Here is an 18,661-nt window from a genome sequence, read left to right on the forward strand (position 1 = left end):
CACCATCATTGAACTCAATCTTTCCTATGTAGAAATTAAGTTTCATGCGAATTTTCAAATATATAGCTCAAATTCATACTCAAGGGATCCTTTGGAATGATTAACTACACTAACGCTCACACAAATCCCACGGACAGACAGGTGTACACCATTACTTAACTTGGGGCAAGATCGTGTAGAAAATGAGGGTTCATTCAAAATTTCCAAAACTCAATTTGCTCTCAAAAGTATGATATTTATATCAGAATGAATTTTTAAAGAAATGCTTTAAGCAAATTAATACAGCTAGTGTGCAAAAACATTGGATTATCTATCAAGAAATAAAATCAGAAAATACAGTTTTTTTTTTAAGAAAACAAAAGCAATGAACATGGTGAATATTACAAGTACTGCTCCAAAACTACATTTTGTACTATTTTTTTAATAAAATCGTAGCATTAGTAAATTATATACAGATCAAAACAGTTGATTGTCATGATTTTCTTGAAAAAAATAAAGATTGCTTCACTTTAAAAGTACTTGAGGTAACCAGTACTGAAATTCAAATAATTCATGTGTTTAGTCAACATTTTTTTTTAAATAAATTGAGAATATTTAAAACTCATAGGTCAATAATACTAAGCGTATTGAAATAATAATAAACACACACTGCATTTTTCACTTTTGTTGCACAATCCAGATTTTTATTACTAATTTATTTACATGAAAAAATTGTTCCCAAAAAATTTTGTAGCTCCTCAGTTTCAACATGAAGACCGGGTAGTTAATTTTGTAATTTTAAGAAAGTGTTGATGTCTTAGAATATACTTGCATGCATGTTTTGTTACTTGCACTATACAGAGTGAGGCAGACTACCCATCCAGCAGTACGGTATAGTTCTTGTTGAAAGGAACTCATAGGTAAAAACAGAACTTACTTATCCTAATCCATTTCAAAATTGCACCAGCTTTTGTGGAAAATATTGAAATTTGCTGAACATCCTGTGTTTTCTTAGCCGTTTAAGTAATGTTTTACTCTGATTATGATTTCTTACTCGCAAGAAACTCAGCTTCACTCTGATATGCCACATGACTACCTTTAAGAGTTTTTTTTGAGTTTGGCTTCCTACACAAATTCATACTATGTCAAAATTCATGTATGTCAAAATGTTTAATCACTCATTAAAGTAAAACAAGTTTGTAATTACATTTTGGTGTATCTCCAACAGTTAAAAACATAAGCATAAATATGTTGTAACATAACAGTAGTGCCCATTTTGTAATAAAATGGAAATATAGTATGTGTATATTGTTATCTAAATATGGCTAGTATTATATATAGACTTATCACTTTGAAATCCTCTTAATTTGTAAGTGGTGGTCTGCCTCACCTTGTATAATTAACTTACAGAACACACTGTGTGTATATATTATGTATTATATAAATATTATAATATTACATAAAATGTGTGAATGCAATATTGAAGTGACTATTTCTTTTGGCGGGCTATGGATATAAGTCTTGCACAGGGGAAAAACTTTTGTTTCGTGTCATGGAAAGTCACACATGTTTATGTTTTCCACATGCTTTCAAAGTAGAATGACAGCTTTACCGAAACGTAAACAAACCGTTATATAAACATCTGATCTGAACTAACATGCCGTTTAAAGCATGTTTTACTGAAACTACCAGCAGTCAACAACTAGGCAATGAGAATGGTGTCTGTAATCAGCTGTGATGGAGCGTATATATTGTTATTATTTGGATTCACAGGTAGTAAATTTTTGTTTATTTCTCTTTACAGCTAATAATTGTAATGGAGGAAAACTAAGACATTTATTCCAATTCATCCACAAAACCAAATTTTAAAAAGTGGCGATAAAAGCTTTGAAAACAAGCGAAGCAGAATTTGTAATTTACAAAAGGCAGAAAACAAAAGTAAGTGTAAATGAAAATACGACTGATGAATTGAAGCACGCATGGAAAAAAGAATTAGCTAAATTACATTCAAAATAACTTCACAAGACAACGTTCGCAAAGATATAGACAAATAAAAGAGCAGATCGTTTAAACAATGATGATATTTCTACAAATAATGAAAAATCATCTGTCAATGCCCAATCAAAAGTTGAAAACCAAAACATAGTTCGCAAATTGCAGATCCATCCTGGTTAAATGTTCCATTTGTGCAAACTAAAAACACTGGTGCACATAATAGAAAATCACATATTTCTGCAAAACATTTTAATTCAACCAGTCCCACATTAAAATATGCAAAATATAAATAGTTTAGAAATAATTGAGAAGGAAATGTCAATATGAATTTAGAAATTTCTCAGGATAACAATTTACAAGACTATTACATTTCTCAATCTGATACACCAAACACTGCTTCACAGGTTCAATCATGTGCTAATTATCTACAGTCTCAAAATTCTCATTCTCGGCAGTATTATTCTCAGTAAATATATATACACATACACATATATATATAATACTGAAGTTCATTGACAATGATTTTGGTCATCCTTGTGAAATTTGTGATAGACTACAGTTAATTTCTGTTAAAAAATTTAGTATCTCATATTATTTAAAATATAAGATAATAACCATTTAATAATTTAGAAACATACTTTTTCAAGAAATATAAATTCACAGCCTGTTAAAAGAAGTAGTCACTTCTGTCAGTCAGTTCCGTGACTGCCTATATAATTTTTTTAACCAATAATATAAAGATGAAAAGTGTTGGAAACATTTGGATTGAACTGTATAATATAAGCGTTGAGTAAAGTTAAAAAAAATTTGTACATCTTTATAAATAAAGAAAATTTTCTTAAATTCCTGATCTAATCAGGGTTTTTCACACGAATCATGATCAGTCTAACAGAGCCTTCTCTCTGTAACTTATGCAATCGGATAAGCATGTAAATTAATGGTTCCAATACTGGCCCTCCATTGCTTATCAGCATATCTATTTCATAGTGAAAGAGAAAGCAAAGATAGAAAAGCTTCAAGTGTCAGCTTAGAGAGACAATCAGCTTAAGAGGAGAAGCTAAACTTTCTATCTTCTCCTGTCAGCAGCGTGAACCTGTCACATCATCACAACACTTTACGTTGATTCCCAGTTCACTTTCTGTCACAGACAGGTTAAACCACTGATGGAAATTTTCACTTTCTAAGACGATAATTGGGATTTCATTATAATACCTTACTATAACAACAGAAAATTGTAAGTTTTGTAATTGTAAGTTTATTTTTCCTGATTACTAGAGATTTGGGCTGATTTTACTAAATTTCCGATTACACTTGACAAATTGTTTTCTACGCATTTATTTTAATATCCTCTTAGATCTACACCCTACTGATCCAATCAAACTGCCAGTGTTAAATAAAATAATCTCTTAAAACAATCCAATTGATTATCACTGAAATGACGAGACAGTTTGAACTGAATGTCTAATAACACAATCTGAATTGTGATAACAGAAAAGCCATAGCTGAAGTGTGAGATTTAAAATGTTATAAACGTATGAACTTTGTGTAGTGTATTAGTTAAATTAATAGCAAAAATACACACAACAATGTTGAAGAAGGAGAATGTTGCCTCTAGAAATCAATAAACCCGATTTACGACCATCCTAATCAACATAATCAACAAGCGAGTAGTTTTATTTCTCCATCTTATCAAAATTGATAGTAGAATGAATACAAAACTGTACGATATTACGTATGTGATACAGTGCTGTAAAATTTTTTGTTGGAAAAGGCAAAATTAACCACCAAGTACATCAAACAATTAAATCTAACGAACAAGACTGCGGAGAATATGTAGCCTACTTGTGCAGAGCACACTTGATCAACTTTTCCTTGCTTAAACTATTTTCCAGCCCTAGCATGATCTTGTACCTCACCCAACTAGAACAAATCGAATGAGTTTCACATTGCTCTATAGCATATCATTCTCCATACCAAGAATCTAAGCAAATTTTCTTTACGATCAAATGCTTTCATATTAGATATGATAATCTGTAGATTTCTTTGACATTGTCAGTTGTTCCAAAATATTTAATTTCATCTAGTAATAAGTAACTAACTGTAATGTAAATGTGTAAAAAAAATAAATATCTCACAATTTTTAATTATTTTTAAACAAGAAGAGTAAAATAAATAAATAAATATTTTATTGCGAGAACACAGCACATGTTATGGAAATCGTCAGAAAACATAATTAAGTTCCACTAATTCTTGTATCAAAGTCCCTTTCAAATGTACAGTTTTGACATTCACTCTCTCCCAGTCATTCGAATTTCCACCTTTTTCCCAGTCAGTAAACCAATTGTTAGATCTCCCAATTGTGTGCCATAAACTCGTCTGTACTGTAAAGTGTGTGTGTGGTCAGTATTGTTTTTAGACGAGTCTTAAATGCCTTCAGCATTGGGGCACTTTTAACCGAGCTTGGCAGTTTGTTGACAAATCGAACACCTGCCTGAGAAGGCAGTCGTTTATGAACTACCGTTCTGTGTCTCACAGATCGGTATTCATCCCTGCCTCTCGTTGCATAAGGGTGGATGTCACTACCTTTTATGGTTTTGCATTTAGACTTGAAAAACATGCAGGTTTCTAAGATGTAGAAGCAAGGAAATGTTTCAGGTTTTTGAAAACTGGTCTGCACACCTCTCTCCATTGCAGTTTTGCAATTGTTTGGACTGCTCTTTTTTTAAGGATGAAAATTCTGGAGAGGTGGGGGTAGATTAGTCCGTAATTTGCTGTAATCAGTACCTGGGTTGGGCAGTATTCGGACAGTTTCCGCAAGACATAAATGCCTGAGGATAATATGTGTGAAATATGTTGGGTTGGCATTCTTGATATTGATTTTGATAACTGAGACTTCACAATTTTATAATGGGCACAATACTTTAAACACATAAAAATTACTGTTAGACTAAAAACAACCTAAACAGATAAATAAAAAAAAGTAAAATCAAGGAATGGGTTACATTTATTTTTGCGTTATAGCCTACTTGGAATTTTAAAGGACTCATACAATTTATTGGTTTGGTTAAAGAACCTTATTAGTTATACATATAAAATGTAAAATTCTCACCTTTACAGTGGTGAAGGAAGTCTCATATCCACCCTTGCTCTGCATCTGGTTCTGGATGGCCCGCAGTCGACTGTTGCCCACTTCCACATCTCCGGAGCCGATGTGTCCTGTGTGCTGGAAGTTGGTGGGTTCACCAATCATTGATCTGTCGATTCTCCGCCTCTGCTGCCTTTGTCTTTTCCTCTGCAAATATTTCATCATTGTTGGTATCCATTCCAGTCACTTATAAAACAAAACAAGAGAAGTCCCTATTAAGAGACCTATTACAGTTTTACTGGGAAAAAAAAAAAAACGCTGACATTTAATGCTCCTTGACGACAAGCAAATTAAAATCCCAACACATAAAATCTCCAGACAATGTTTTTATCTTAAGATATCAAAATTTGAGATCATTATCAAATTCAATGCAGTCACTACAAATCTCCAACCTGTGTTATTATTGCAGTAACGGGTACTATTACATTACTCACAATAGACAAGAAAATAACAAAAACAAGACTGGGCCAAGAATAGAGCCTTTGGGTACCCCTGACTTCCCTCTTTCTACATAAGATATTCAATGACTCAAGCAACCAAAGTCGTCAATAAAGAGAATTTCAACCACCTGACTACAGCTTCTCAAAAATAAATAAATTGAAGAATCTCAGTTGAATGCAGCTCCCCTTATTCCAAGGTTATGTAGTTCACACAATAACCTTAGAGAAGATCAAGATGGTGTGTGGTGCATTGTTATTATCATTTACATAACCGCTAAAATTATTCCAGATCTAAGAGTTTCCAAAAATGTTAAAATTTTAATGGTTAAATATTATCTTCACAGCTAAGATTGCTTACAGCAAATCATGAATAACATAATGTACATGATCACTCTTGAATGTTCACTTAATGCCATCTTTTTTGAACCTATCCTACATTAATGGGTCTCTGAGAATTTTCCAGAAACCTGGGATCTATTAGCTTCTTGTGGGAAGCATTACAGGAATTACGTTACAGCATTACAGCTGAACGCGGACTGCAGTATAACTGTAACAGCACAAGATAAAGATCTGTCACTGCAGTACAGAACAGGACGTGGAGGTAAAGCGGTAAGCAGGAGAAAGCTGCTTGCAGCTGCAGACCCGAGTCAGACGACCCGTTCTGGCTGATATCATCAATAACGCAACACAACAGCTGATCGTATCTTCTACGCCGTGGAGTAACAGAACGGCCGACTTCTATGGGTTTATGTCATGGAAGTTTATCGTCTGCCTTTATGATAAAAAACGTAACCGTTTCACACAAAAAAATCAAGGATCATCTGTTTAGTTTGCAAACACCTACAAACACGCATACACTTTTTTTGAATAAAATATATCAGAGAAGCGTTGTAAATAAACAAATAAAATGAATTAGATATAAAAAATAAACAACAGCTGACAAAAAGTATTGTACAATGATGGAATATGGACCTAAATAATTTTATTAACTGAGACGAACATAACCAATTAACTGTTAAAAAAATGAGAGATTCAATTACGATATAGATCACTTCATCAATTATCACCCCAAGCGTTTTTTCTAATATACTAAATGATAGTGTCCAGAGAACTAACACCTATAAAACTATATAGACTAGTTTATGTATAGATACTGATAAATATATACTAAAGAGATTCTTACATTCTTTGTTCGATTGTAATGTAAAATTATTGTTACGGTGGTGCAATTGGTTTTTCATTTGGTGTTAAAAATTGTACTCTCACAGTGCTTTATGAAACCTTCCCTGAGAAAAGGAAAATAAAAAGTGCTTGGTCATGCAACAAAGAATTGTAAAGCATTCAACGTATCCCTTAAGTAATATTTCACATTAAAGATTTCAATGGTAATAATTTGTACAGAAACTGTAAAAGTTCGGTTATCAGTATCTTTTTCCTTGAACCTGTTTACAAAATTGCCGGGTGAGTGCGCAACCACTAAACCACAGAACATTTACTTATTACCATTTCATTATTTTATAATTGGGCGTTTCTGTCACATATGTGTTTAAATAACCAAACTAACATACGATCGGTAGACCAAATACCTGTCCAACGACTTCTATTTTATGTTAGTTAAATTTGTATAAGCGACAATAGCCTAGGTATTTGAATTAAACATTGAATCACAAATCACCGGGACTCGGACCTGGATCCTTTACTTGCCGGTTGAGTGCGTTACCACTACACCACATACATAGCCTTGAGTGCGGTGTCACTACACCGCTAAGCCCTTACATTTGATATTCAACTACTTTGTATTTGGGCGTTTCTGTCACGTATGTATTTAAATAAACAAACTATCATGATCGGAAGAATAAAATTTAATACCTGTCCAACGAGTTTTATTTACATTTCCTGTCTTCAGGGAATTTATTATTTTAAAGTGCTCAAACTTTTTAATTTAAAAACTTAACCCAACCATAAACAATCGCACTACCTTAAGACTACAGCAGAGCACAGCTATACTAATAATCAGCAATAACCAACCATAGTGTTCCATGTAGTATGTTTGCTGCATCGCTTACTTAAGTATTTGAGAAATCGGAACAATTAGCGCCCAGATAAGAATTAATTACGTCGGGACCCAGGATGCTTTTTGAACAGCCGGAACTGTCCCAACAAAATCAGAACAGTTGGCAACCCTGTATAGTACCTACATTCCAGTTAACTCAACACATCACTAATAAATATACCACAAAACACTTAAAAATCACATTTTCTAAGTGTTTCTTGCGCATTTTTCAAGCGTAAAACAATATTTCGGGTAAAATTTAACATTTGTTTCCGAAAACGCGGCATTGGCAAGAACGTAGGCAGGGAAAATGTTTGAGGGGTGTCCAAACAACTGATATTTTCCCGTAGTGGACAAAGAGTAAGGCCCCATTTTGTTCCTTAAAAAGTTCTTGGCCCGTTTCTTTGTGGATAACGATCTTTCCAGCAGTACATGTCAGTAATACTGAATTGCTCAAATAATAATAATCGTTTACTAAAAAAGTAATTGAAAATTTTGGGGTGGGGGTTTGGACCCTTGAATCCCCCCGCTGGTTACGCCCCTGGGCACGGGATTGCATTACTTACATACCCAATATTCACCACCACAACCCTCACGTCGGAAGGATGGCGGCCCAACTGGCTACCGGAGCCAGAGGAAAGTTTCATGTTCACACAGAGTGACTCTGGCGGCGGTGATTGCTGTGTGGGAGAAGAAGATAGGACCGGACAATAAGATGAGAAGTGGGACAGGAAGTATGTTGATGGGTGAGAGGCCCAAGACAAAGCTGGATAACCAGGCCACCCCTTCACAATTATTACTTCAACATCTTTACAGTCTAGGTCAGACCCCACTCAAGGTCAGCCGGTTTCACTTTTATTTCACGTCTTACTTGATTTTTTTTTGTTGCCCCGCATAAAACTGCATTCAAGAGGTGTTCGGAGCCTCAGGACCGGCCCTATCGCTGAACAAGAAAGGCGCAGGCCTATGCGGGAAGTTTACACTGAATACAAAGCTCCTAAGTACCATTTTCGATTACGCACGGCTACAACGATTGACAGAAATTCTCTCGCTTAAAGCTGAAAAAATAAGGTACGGTACTTCAAACAATTCAGTGAGATCGATTTAGTATATATACACGTTAATAAACTTCAAAAGCTATGCGGAAAAATGACTATCATATATTTATATTTATTTACTTATGTTTATTTACTTTACACACATTTGCAAATAGTGAACATGGGAGAATGCGTCTAACCAAATGTGACCAATAACAATAACGTAAGTAATAAAATATATTTTGTAATTTAATTTGAAAATGAAGACTTGAGAAACTTCAGGGTTTTTAGAGAGGCACTGCAAATATGGCTTACCACAACACACAATGAGCTGACTATTTTAGCTTACATCTAAACTAACTACACACACACACACCCAAACATATACTCGTACACTATGTATACGTACACATGCACAGACAAATAAAGTGAATGATTGGGTAAACCTTATTGAGTAAACCTTAGTTTCAGCGGTCAACCAGATTTTGTTAAAAACTAGGATGCATATAATGTTACATATTTATTATTGTTGTTGTTTAATAGTTCATTGTTATTTCTTAATATTGTTGATAAATGTCCAGAGATGTATTGTTTATATTTAACTATTTATAGAATGCTGTTTGGTTGATGGGCGATATTTTATTCATTGTTATCCAGTTATATAATTTACTATCTATTTATACTCTGGATAATGTATGTATTATCCCCATAATGTTATATAAAATGCCAATATTTAAAAATCTGGATTTATAGAAGCACCACAGCCACACAAAGAGCAACATATTTTTTTATATAAGTCTAAAATAAACTAACCAAAGCCAACAATTCATAACACTGTAATATAATTTTGTATCTTGCTTTATTAAGTTTCATTATCGACCTCACCGACAAGTCATGTTGACTTGGTGGGGCCATAATTCTGTAAAATTACGTGTTAAAAATAAATAAATAAAATAAAATAAATAAATAAAAAACTATTCTTTCTGTGATTTAACTATGCTAACAATAACATTGCCATGATCGCTTTGAAAAGTCCCTCATACTATAAATGCAACAATTTTAAATGCCAACTTATCGCTGCTGTAATAAATTTGGGGATTTGTGAGTCAAGCTTTAAACATAATAATAACAAATAAATATCCTGAAAATCATGCAATGTTTAATATGATAATAATTACGACCAGATTTTAAATCAGTAACATCTAAAATAAAGGTAAAAAATGTTTTATGTGTAGACTGGTACAAGTGTTTAATTTCACATGTATGTGTTCAGTGCATACACATTCTCCTTGGGCAATATAAACGCAAAACACTTTAAAACCTATGTAACGTAAAGTTGAATAAAATAAAAAATTAAAATAACCAACCTACACAAATCTCTACTAAAAAATTAGAAAAATTACATTATTTCTTCAAGATTAATCGCGTTTGTATCCACTAATACTTTGTGATGACAATAATCACGAAATTCAACGAATAAACGTAAAGTAATGTTACCAATTTTCCCTGTTACTGTGTCATTTTGTATCTAAGAGATGTTCCCAACTCGAACAAAGAAACTATAAAAGTTTATCTGCACTTTACTGCTAATTGTATCATCGTGTTACAACACACGACATGTTGAGCAACAAACGTAGTTGCGAGGCATTATTTGTTGATCCCACCTTTAAAGCGATCGTACTCGCTTATACGTTAACGGATTTCGTTGATAAAAGTACCGTTGGAATTGTCATAAAAATTACTAAAAAATTGGTATCTTGTACATTTTTTATAACTATACTCTAATTTTTGTTATTTGACTTTAAACAATTCCAACAGGTGGCATTTTTAAAAATTTCCGCTTATTTTCAAAGTTTGGAATCTGTAGCTTTACTAGTTCTACAAATATTGATTTTTTTTTAATATACAAAACTGTGGCTAGCGGCTAAACGACACATTTCTCGCCTTATGTTTACAGGACATTTTTCGTTTGGAATTATGAGTACTACCAGCCACAGAAATTTGTGACAACCTTTTGTAAACACACAGTTGGAGTATTGTCTATTGTCACACCGAGTAACCAACAACAATTGACTGATGAAGGTGAAGTAGGTTAACCTTCTGGTTGTATCTTGTATCAAGATCGAACGGTTTACACTGACACACAATCACACATAATACACTGGTGATGTACCTGTTGCGCTGGCTGGTTTATACAGCAGGAGAACCACTGTAGCCACAACTCTCCTCCCGCCATGTTACTGGACTGGTACCCTGACATGACCTGGAACACAAAAGTTGGGATCATATACCAGGTGAACACTTACCAGTTCCACTTCAAACATAAAAAATAACCTATCATTGTGTTTTCTGTATTCTATGTTATAAGGGAGAAAATAATATGAGCACTGACAGCACTTTGCAAAGCCAACTGCCATGTTGTGCCATCAATACGGTACTTAAGACCAACAGTCAAAGATTTAGTGAAGACGAGTCACAGAGATGAGTCAGGAATAATGGATGTTTCCATGGGTGTGTCTTGAGATATGCTCGTAACTAATCGTTGAAGAGCTGTTATCTCAACATTACCAGTTCAATGTCCAAATGAATGGCAACCTTTTCGATATAAAAAACTGGATCCATCCAACTAAGAAAACATCCGGAACGCTTTCTGTAATTTACAAAAAAACACGTTACATACATAAAGATGTTGGTATGCTTTGCACCATAGACCCATCGTGTTTGAAACCAATGTGGAAAGTGACGTTAACAAAACACTATTTGGGAGTTTGTTGCAATGTTTGAATCTCACAGATACATGCGCATTAAATTTGACGCTGTTCTTCGAATCCAACCATCAAAATGTTGCGATTTTCAACTTTTTGCATTTTTTGCTAGCGAGATATTACCTGCAAAGTTCTCAGATCTCACAACTCCTATCTACATCTCATAAGGTTATTTGAAACCAAACGTATAGGAGGCTAGAGCTGGCTACACCACTGCTGCCATGCAGAACGTAGCCATCTTAGAATCTTCCATAAGGCAGACAGAAACACGACAACTTCTCAAGCACGAACATTTGAGAAGGATACAACTATAAACATTTGCTGTGTAGCTTCGTAACATGTTTTAATGTTTTAACAGGCCTAGAGATACAAGGTGTATGAACCGTTTGAGGAAAGTAAGGATGAGATGCCAGGACATGCCAGGGATACAAGTTATATAAGCCACGAAAGGGATGTGAATTCGATAGGTCTATTCTACGACTGTTGGAGTTGGTGGGGTTCGTTCGCTAAGTATCAGAGGTTCTTGCTAGCCTCAACAAGGGTGTGCCACCCCCTGCCTGCTTTGACTGGAGAGGTTGGTTCAGAGCTGGCTTCCCCTTCTTTTAGAGGGACATGACTTTGAGATTAATGCCCTAATTCTTCCTCATGGATGTCGATAGGAGGCGGCCCCTACCCTCTAACCTTACCCATCCTGAATATCCTGTCACTCCGGAAGCAGCGCTAAGGTTCTTACAGGACTAAGTGCAATTTATAAGCTTCTTGTCCTAAGAAAACACAAAAAAGGAATGTGAAAGACACATTGGAAGGCCCAGGGAGAGCAGGTATACCAACCATTTCTAAGGATATGATGTATATAAACTATGCAAGTAAGGTGAGGAGGCTATGGATGTAAGGATAACTTAAGTGACGTGTCTGTACGACAGAGCAGACGGACCGAAATGTACACAAAAGAGCTGTCACAGCTGGGAGGGTCTGGGTTACAGATGCAACAGCACAGCAGAAATAACAGGGTGACTTCATTGCCCTAGAATGCACTGCCACTGTTACTGGCTCTGCTATGATCGTGATGTTCTATGTTGGTCACCAGACGCATCTGACTGAGGTCGGCTTTGCCAACAGATGTTCCACAATGTTCCCAGTTAGGCGACGTAACATCTCGCTATCTCGCCTCGTCTGGTTATTACAAATCCAACCCGTTTGTAGACTAAAATACTAGATGCCTTTCTAAACCAGACGAAAATCATGTTGGAAGATATTTCTTCAGTATTTCATGTTTGGATTCAAACAAAAGGGGACTTTCCTGTTACGCCATTCCTCCAACTATTAGAACTTAAATGTCGGTAGAGACCGTCTGCAGGGTCATGACGTGCTGTATGGTCCACAAAGCTCTTGTTAATCAGGAGCCTCAATACCTTAGTGAGAAGCTCTCATTTCGGGATGAGGTCTCTCAGCGCAGAACCCGCCATGGGAATCTTCTTCACTTTCCCAAAGTTAGGCTGGAGTTGGGAAGGAGGAGCTTCTCTTACTTCGGCCCGAAATTGTACAACGACCTCCCACCAAACGTGAAACAATGTTCGATAGCTACATTTAAGAATAAGATGAGGCAGAATTTGCTTAATGTATAGATTTTCTTTATTTATTTGTATTTCATTTTCATGTATATGTTGTATGTGACGATAGTTGTTCTGAAAAGCAGTTGTTCTGTATGTAACTGAGAAACGCTTGATGAAAATAAAGACAACATTATTATTATTATTATTAACAGCCTTCCTGCGGCTATAAATTGCGGCTTTTTGTGTTTGTGGATCCATAGTGTAAATGTTTATGTTAAACTTGAATTGCCACAACAAATTCCAATTAAAGATATCCAAATCAAGAGATAGATAGATGCAAGAGCATTTTTATTTTAAGAAAATAGTTCCGTTTAGTTCCCTTTAATTGAGACGCCATCTATTTGAGACGCCTTTAAAACAAACTAAAATTGTTATTTTTAATTTTTACTTTATTTTATGTTTTATTTTCTCTTTTTTCGTAGAAAAGTGAGTACGCTTATAACACTCACAGTATATCTTATAAAGTTTTTTATTTAGAAAGTTATTTCATAATAATTTAAGTTAAGGCGCAATAAATACAATGTTACTAAAGACGTTTACGTCCTTATCTAAAGGTCTAATCATTCTTCTGCGTGTTATCCATGAGGTCCTCAATGTCTCGCTATGGCTTTCTCCATCTCTTGACTTCCGTTCACGTAGTCTTTTTTTCATTTTGCAATCTCTACAGACTTTCCACTTGTCTGTAAAAACCTGGTAAAACCAGACGCTAGGAATGGTTTTTAAATACTCACAGACGGTTGAGTGACAGACAATATTTCGTGCGGGATACAATCTAACAAAGAATAGCGAAAATGTTCGATGTGTCTTCCAAGGTTCCTCAACGCATCATTCCCTAAGTGCCCTTATATCCCTTTATACTCTGGAACACTAACTCGAACGAGCCTTTCCCAACCTGCAGTGAACTCGGCTTCTGATCAATTGCCCCAGTGGTGTATCAGGTTTCTTATCAATTGCCCCAGTGTTATATCAGGTTTCTTATCAATTGCCCCAGTGGTATATCAGGTTTCTTATCAATTGTCCCAGTGGTGTATCAGGTTTCTTATCAATTGCCCCAGTGGTGTATCAGGTTTCTTATCAATTGCCCCAGTGGTATATCAGGTTTCTTATCAATTGACCCAGTGGTATATCAGGTTTCTTATCAATTCCCCAGTGGTATATCAGGTTTCTTATCAATTGCCCCAGTGGTATATCAGGTTTCTTATCAATTGTCCCAGTGGTATATCAGGTTTCTTATCAATTGCCCCAGAGGTGTATCAGGTTTCTTATCAATTGCCCCAGTGGTATATCAGGTTTCTTATCAATTGCCCCAGTGGTATATCAGGTTTCTTATCAATTGCCCCAGTGGTATATCAGGTTTCTTATCAATTGCCCCAGTGTTATATCAGGTTTCTTATCAATTGCCCCAGTGGTGTATCAGGTTTCTTATCAATTGTCCCAGTGGTGTATCAGGTTTCTTATCAATTGCCCCAGTGGTGTATCAGGTTTCTTATCAATTGTCCCAGTGGTGTATCAGGTTTCTTATCAATTGCCCCAGTGGTGTATCAGGTTTCTTATCAATTGCCCCAGTGGTATATCAGGTTTCTTATCAATTGTCCCAGTGGTTTCTTATCAATTGCCCCATATCAGGTTTCTTATCAGTTGCCTCAGTGGTATATCAGATATGTTATCAGTAAAAGATAATTTCCCGATACACAATTTGATAGCATAGGTTGCGGACCAGACACCAGCAGAAAGCCTCCAGTCCTACAGCACAACACACGGTAAGCCTGGGTAGCAATAACCAGCCAATGGGCCATTAGTAGAGCTAATTGACCGCAGTCGTGGTCTGTAAGGCATGGCAACGGAGCGTGTTTCCCGCCCTGCCGCACCGCGCCGCCACCGTACAATCCCGCCCGGATCTGGGTCACTCGAACCGGATCTGCCCCTGCGCCTGCAGCCCACAGAAGTTAATGCACTTAAGTCTACAATGTAATTATGGCTGTAGGGTTGACCTTTCATTCGAGATAAGTGGCCATTCTTGAGAGAATATCACTTTTAGTTGGTATAATGAAAAATCAACTAAAACCCTTTTTGTAATTATTTTATTTCCATACACGTGTTTCGGTATTCAACCATCATCAGTATACTCGTATATTAATCTCTAAATAAATTATAAACAAATACGCACATGTGGACACAGTTCTAATTTTGATTAGTAGCCTATTCTGTATTTCATATTTTTTTCAAAAAATGGGTTTGTCTTATTTTTCAGATTGCTATTTAAAATGTTACGAAGATCTTTATTAAAACTTAGATTGATATGTAATTCTTCTTTCTTGTTTTATTTTTCTCCTTTCCTTTCGATATCTAAAATGCCCATGTTCTTTTCAACATTTGTGTAGTTAGGGCAATAAAATAATTTAAAAAAGGTTATAGTTCACTTTTCATTATACTAACCCAGCAATGTGGAGTCAGTAATATAACACTTTTAGTTTATTTTGTTGCAGTATCCTTGTTCCCCCAGAGAAAATTCGTTAGACCTATTGTGCACCAGTACGGCCCTATATAATGAGAAATCGATACTTTTTGATTCGATGGTAATGACTAGTCGAATGGTGACCACTATGACTTCTTCAAGGCCTCTCATAATTTTAATTTAATAGTAGACTTAATTTCACTAGAAATTAACATTCTATGGTGGCTGGGAGTATTAAAATCCAGGTGATTCGATCAACGAGAGTACAAGATAATCTTACCGAATAAGAGTCGGATAATCGAATCCTCTTTAAATTGATTAATTCCCCACATACTTCAAGGTGTCTTGTGAACACATGAATATCAATGGAAGACGACCTAAATCGTAGCTAGTCCAATAGTGATCCATCCCAATCCCGACCGGTTCCAACCTTGTTGTTAAGTCTTCAGATGATGTAGTCGAGGTTTTATGATTCGTAAAACATACACACTGTAGAAAAACAACTACGTCAAAAGCTCTACTGACACTTAATTGATATTTACTTCAACGTGAGGTTGATTCGAGCTCAAACTGACATTTAATTTATATTAAATTCGACATGAGGTTGATTCGGAACCTCAAACTGACATTTAATTTATATTAAATTCAACATGAGGTTGATTCGGAAGCTCAAACTGACATTTAATTTAGATTTACTTCAACACGAGGTTGATTCGGAAGCTCAAACTGACATTTAATTTATATTTAATTTAAACATGAGGTTGATTCGGAAGCTCAAACTGACATTTAATTTAACATGAGGTTGATTCGGAAGTTCAAACTGACATTTAATTTAACATGAGGTTGATTCGGAAGCTCAAACTGACATTTAATTTAACATGAGGTTGATTCGGAAGCTCAAACTGACATTTAATTGAGATTTACTTCAACACGAGGTTGATTCGGAAGCTCAAACTGACATTTAATTTATATTTAATTTAACATGAGGTTGATTCGGAAGCTCAAACTGACATTTAATTTATATTTAATTCAACATGAGGTTGATTCGGAAGCTCAAACTGACATTTAATTTGATATTTAATTCAACATGAGGTTGATTCGAGAGCTCAAACTGACATTACATGATATTTACTTCAACATGAGATTGATTCACCTCACACTTACAACTGTGATGAATATATTAAAACAGTTATTGGCACAAGACATACAATATACTATCATGTAGATTTCGCTGATTGATTATATGTTAAACATTATGATCACAGCACGTTCTGACTTTCGCTTTGTTTTCTGGTTTTGAAGTGGCATTCAAAAAGTTTGTATCGAACGGTCAAAATCCCTTTGTAAAAAATAACTTATCTAGTGCGTTGTTTCTATTCATTTCCAACGCAAGGAAAATGTATTATTTTCGTTAAATATATTTTAAGAAAATCACATATATGTTTCTAAACAAAATTAATTTTTTTACAAATAAAATACACGTCATTCCCCCAACTATAACTCAAGTACGTGGTGTAAACTCTTTACATTTTATCTTCAGCCGTTTTTATTTGGGCCTGAAACAAACAAAATTCTTAAATTTCATACCTTATGGGCCATTTTAATGCCAAAATGTAATCACGTGGAGTGATTAAATTTTTACTTGTTACATAAAATTAGTTTCTAAACCCAAACCCGATTTCACCACCTTAAAACTCCTTCGGCCCTGACTTAGGCTTAGACCACGAATAAATGTATGTTTTAATCACGACAGACTTTAGGAGTATTAAATCAAAACCTTGACGTACTTGTAGTTAAAAAGTGATTAGGACTTGGACTACAACTGTAAAATAAGATCCAAAAATAAGAACGAAATTCAAGCGTAAATAAAATTTATTAGAAAATTAACAATTTCACTGTACTAAACAAATTACTATTCAAGTTGGAACTAAAATAATTCATTCCATTCGCTTTTACTCTGTTTTATAATACACAATTAAGAGGAAGTTAGATAATTGTTATTACATAATGTTAAGAATATCAGTCTTTTATTTTCCGGGTGAAAACCGATGCTAGTTTGGAATATATTATAGTGTTAGTACAGTTTTCGATAAGTTATTACATAACTTATAAGATAATATTAAGCACGTAACTTATATAGTGTTGACGTTAAATAAGTTATTACGTAACTAACTACTGTATTTCGTAACTGTCACTAAAAATACTATATTACTGTACAAGTTAAGTTTCTCCTAGTCGGACTGCGAACAATCAAAGTAATTACTTGCTTCATTTGACAAGTCGGTCAACACCCCCCCCCCCCCCCCCCCCCACCACCCATTGCACCAAACGTTTCTGTATTTCTTCACATCATTAAAACGTAAACGAAGCCCACATTAAATAATATTTAAAAAATACATTTCATCTACGTTAAAAAACTTAATTATTCAATGTCTCTAAAGTAATGTTACAAGGAAAAAATTACTCAATACGAATTTTTGAAGAAAGCACTCGTATACAAGATATAAGAATATTTCTTCTAAAAAAAAATGTTCAAACAAATGTGGATGATTGTTAGCATTTAATACACACATCAAAGTTATACGTTATACACGGAATTGCATAACCATTTCATTCCTTTTTAAATCACAATCGGTTTTAAAAACATTTCTAATGCTTAGTTTCAAACTCATCATTATAAAAAATCTGTCAATTTTACCCGTTAAATAAAACGTAACGGACTATTTTTTTTTTTTTTTTAAGGAGAGACCGATTCCCCTTTTAAGCCTTATTCTGCCCGTCCTCATGGGCCACTGGCCTGTGCGAGGATCTTATCAAACAGAATAAGGGGGAGAGTCGATACAGTACGAGGTTGATGGTACTGATAAAAAAGCAAAGGTTAGTTATTATATTATGGACTATTGAGTAATAGCCTAAACTTGGGTGTCTGCGGAAGAGTGAAGGGTGGGGGAGCAACAAAAGAGTTGGGTTGAAAAGTGACCATCTTTAAAAGAGATCTCACACAATATGACCTGCCACATTATACGAGTATACAAAAGGCCGTGCGACAATATGAGTACTCATTTCTATACGTAATGTTAGTTTAATTTACGTCCAACTGCTGATATTAAAAAGATTTAAAGTTCATGAATTTTATTTATCATTATTTCATAAATAGGGCTATATACAGAGTGTCCCAC

The 18,661-nt window shown here is 34.9% G+C and overlaps 1 protein-coding gene across 1 annotated transcript in view; it reads right to left on the bottom strand.

Moving 5' to 3' along the window:
* The window catches only part of LOC124353158 (CDC42 small effector protein homolog), a 63,521-nt gene that overhangs the window by 2,302 nt on the left and 42,558 nt on the right, over positions 1-18,661 (bottom strand). The window contains exons 2-3 of the mRNA XM_046803024.1: positions 10,823-10,912; positions 5,084-5,266 (exon numbers count right to left, since the gene is read on the bottom strand). Of these exons, the coding sequence (XP_046658980.1) occupies positions 5,084-5,266; positions 10,823-10,909 (270 nt within the window). The 5' untranslated portion in view covers positions 10,910-10,912. The remainder of the gene's footprint in view (positions 1-5,083; positions 5,267-10,822; positions 10,913-18,661) is intronic.

The sequence above is a fragment of the Homalodisca vitripennis genome, chromosome 1 (genome assembly GCF_021130785.1).
Source record: "Homalodisca vitripennis isolate AUS2020 chromosome 1, UT_GWSS_2.1, whole genome shotgun sequence".
Classification (NCBI taxonomy): Eukaryota; Metazoa; Arthropoda; class Insecta; order Hemiptera; family Cicadellidae; genus Homalodisca; species Homalodisca vitripennis.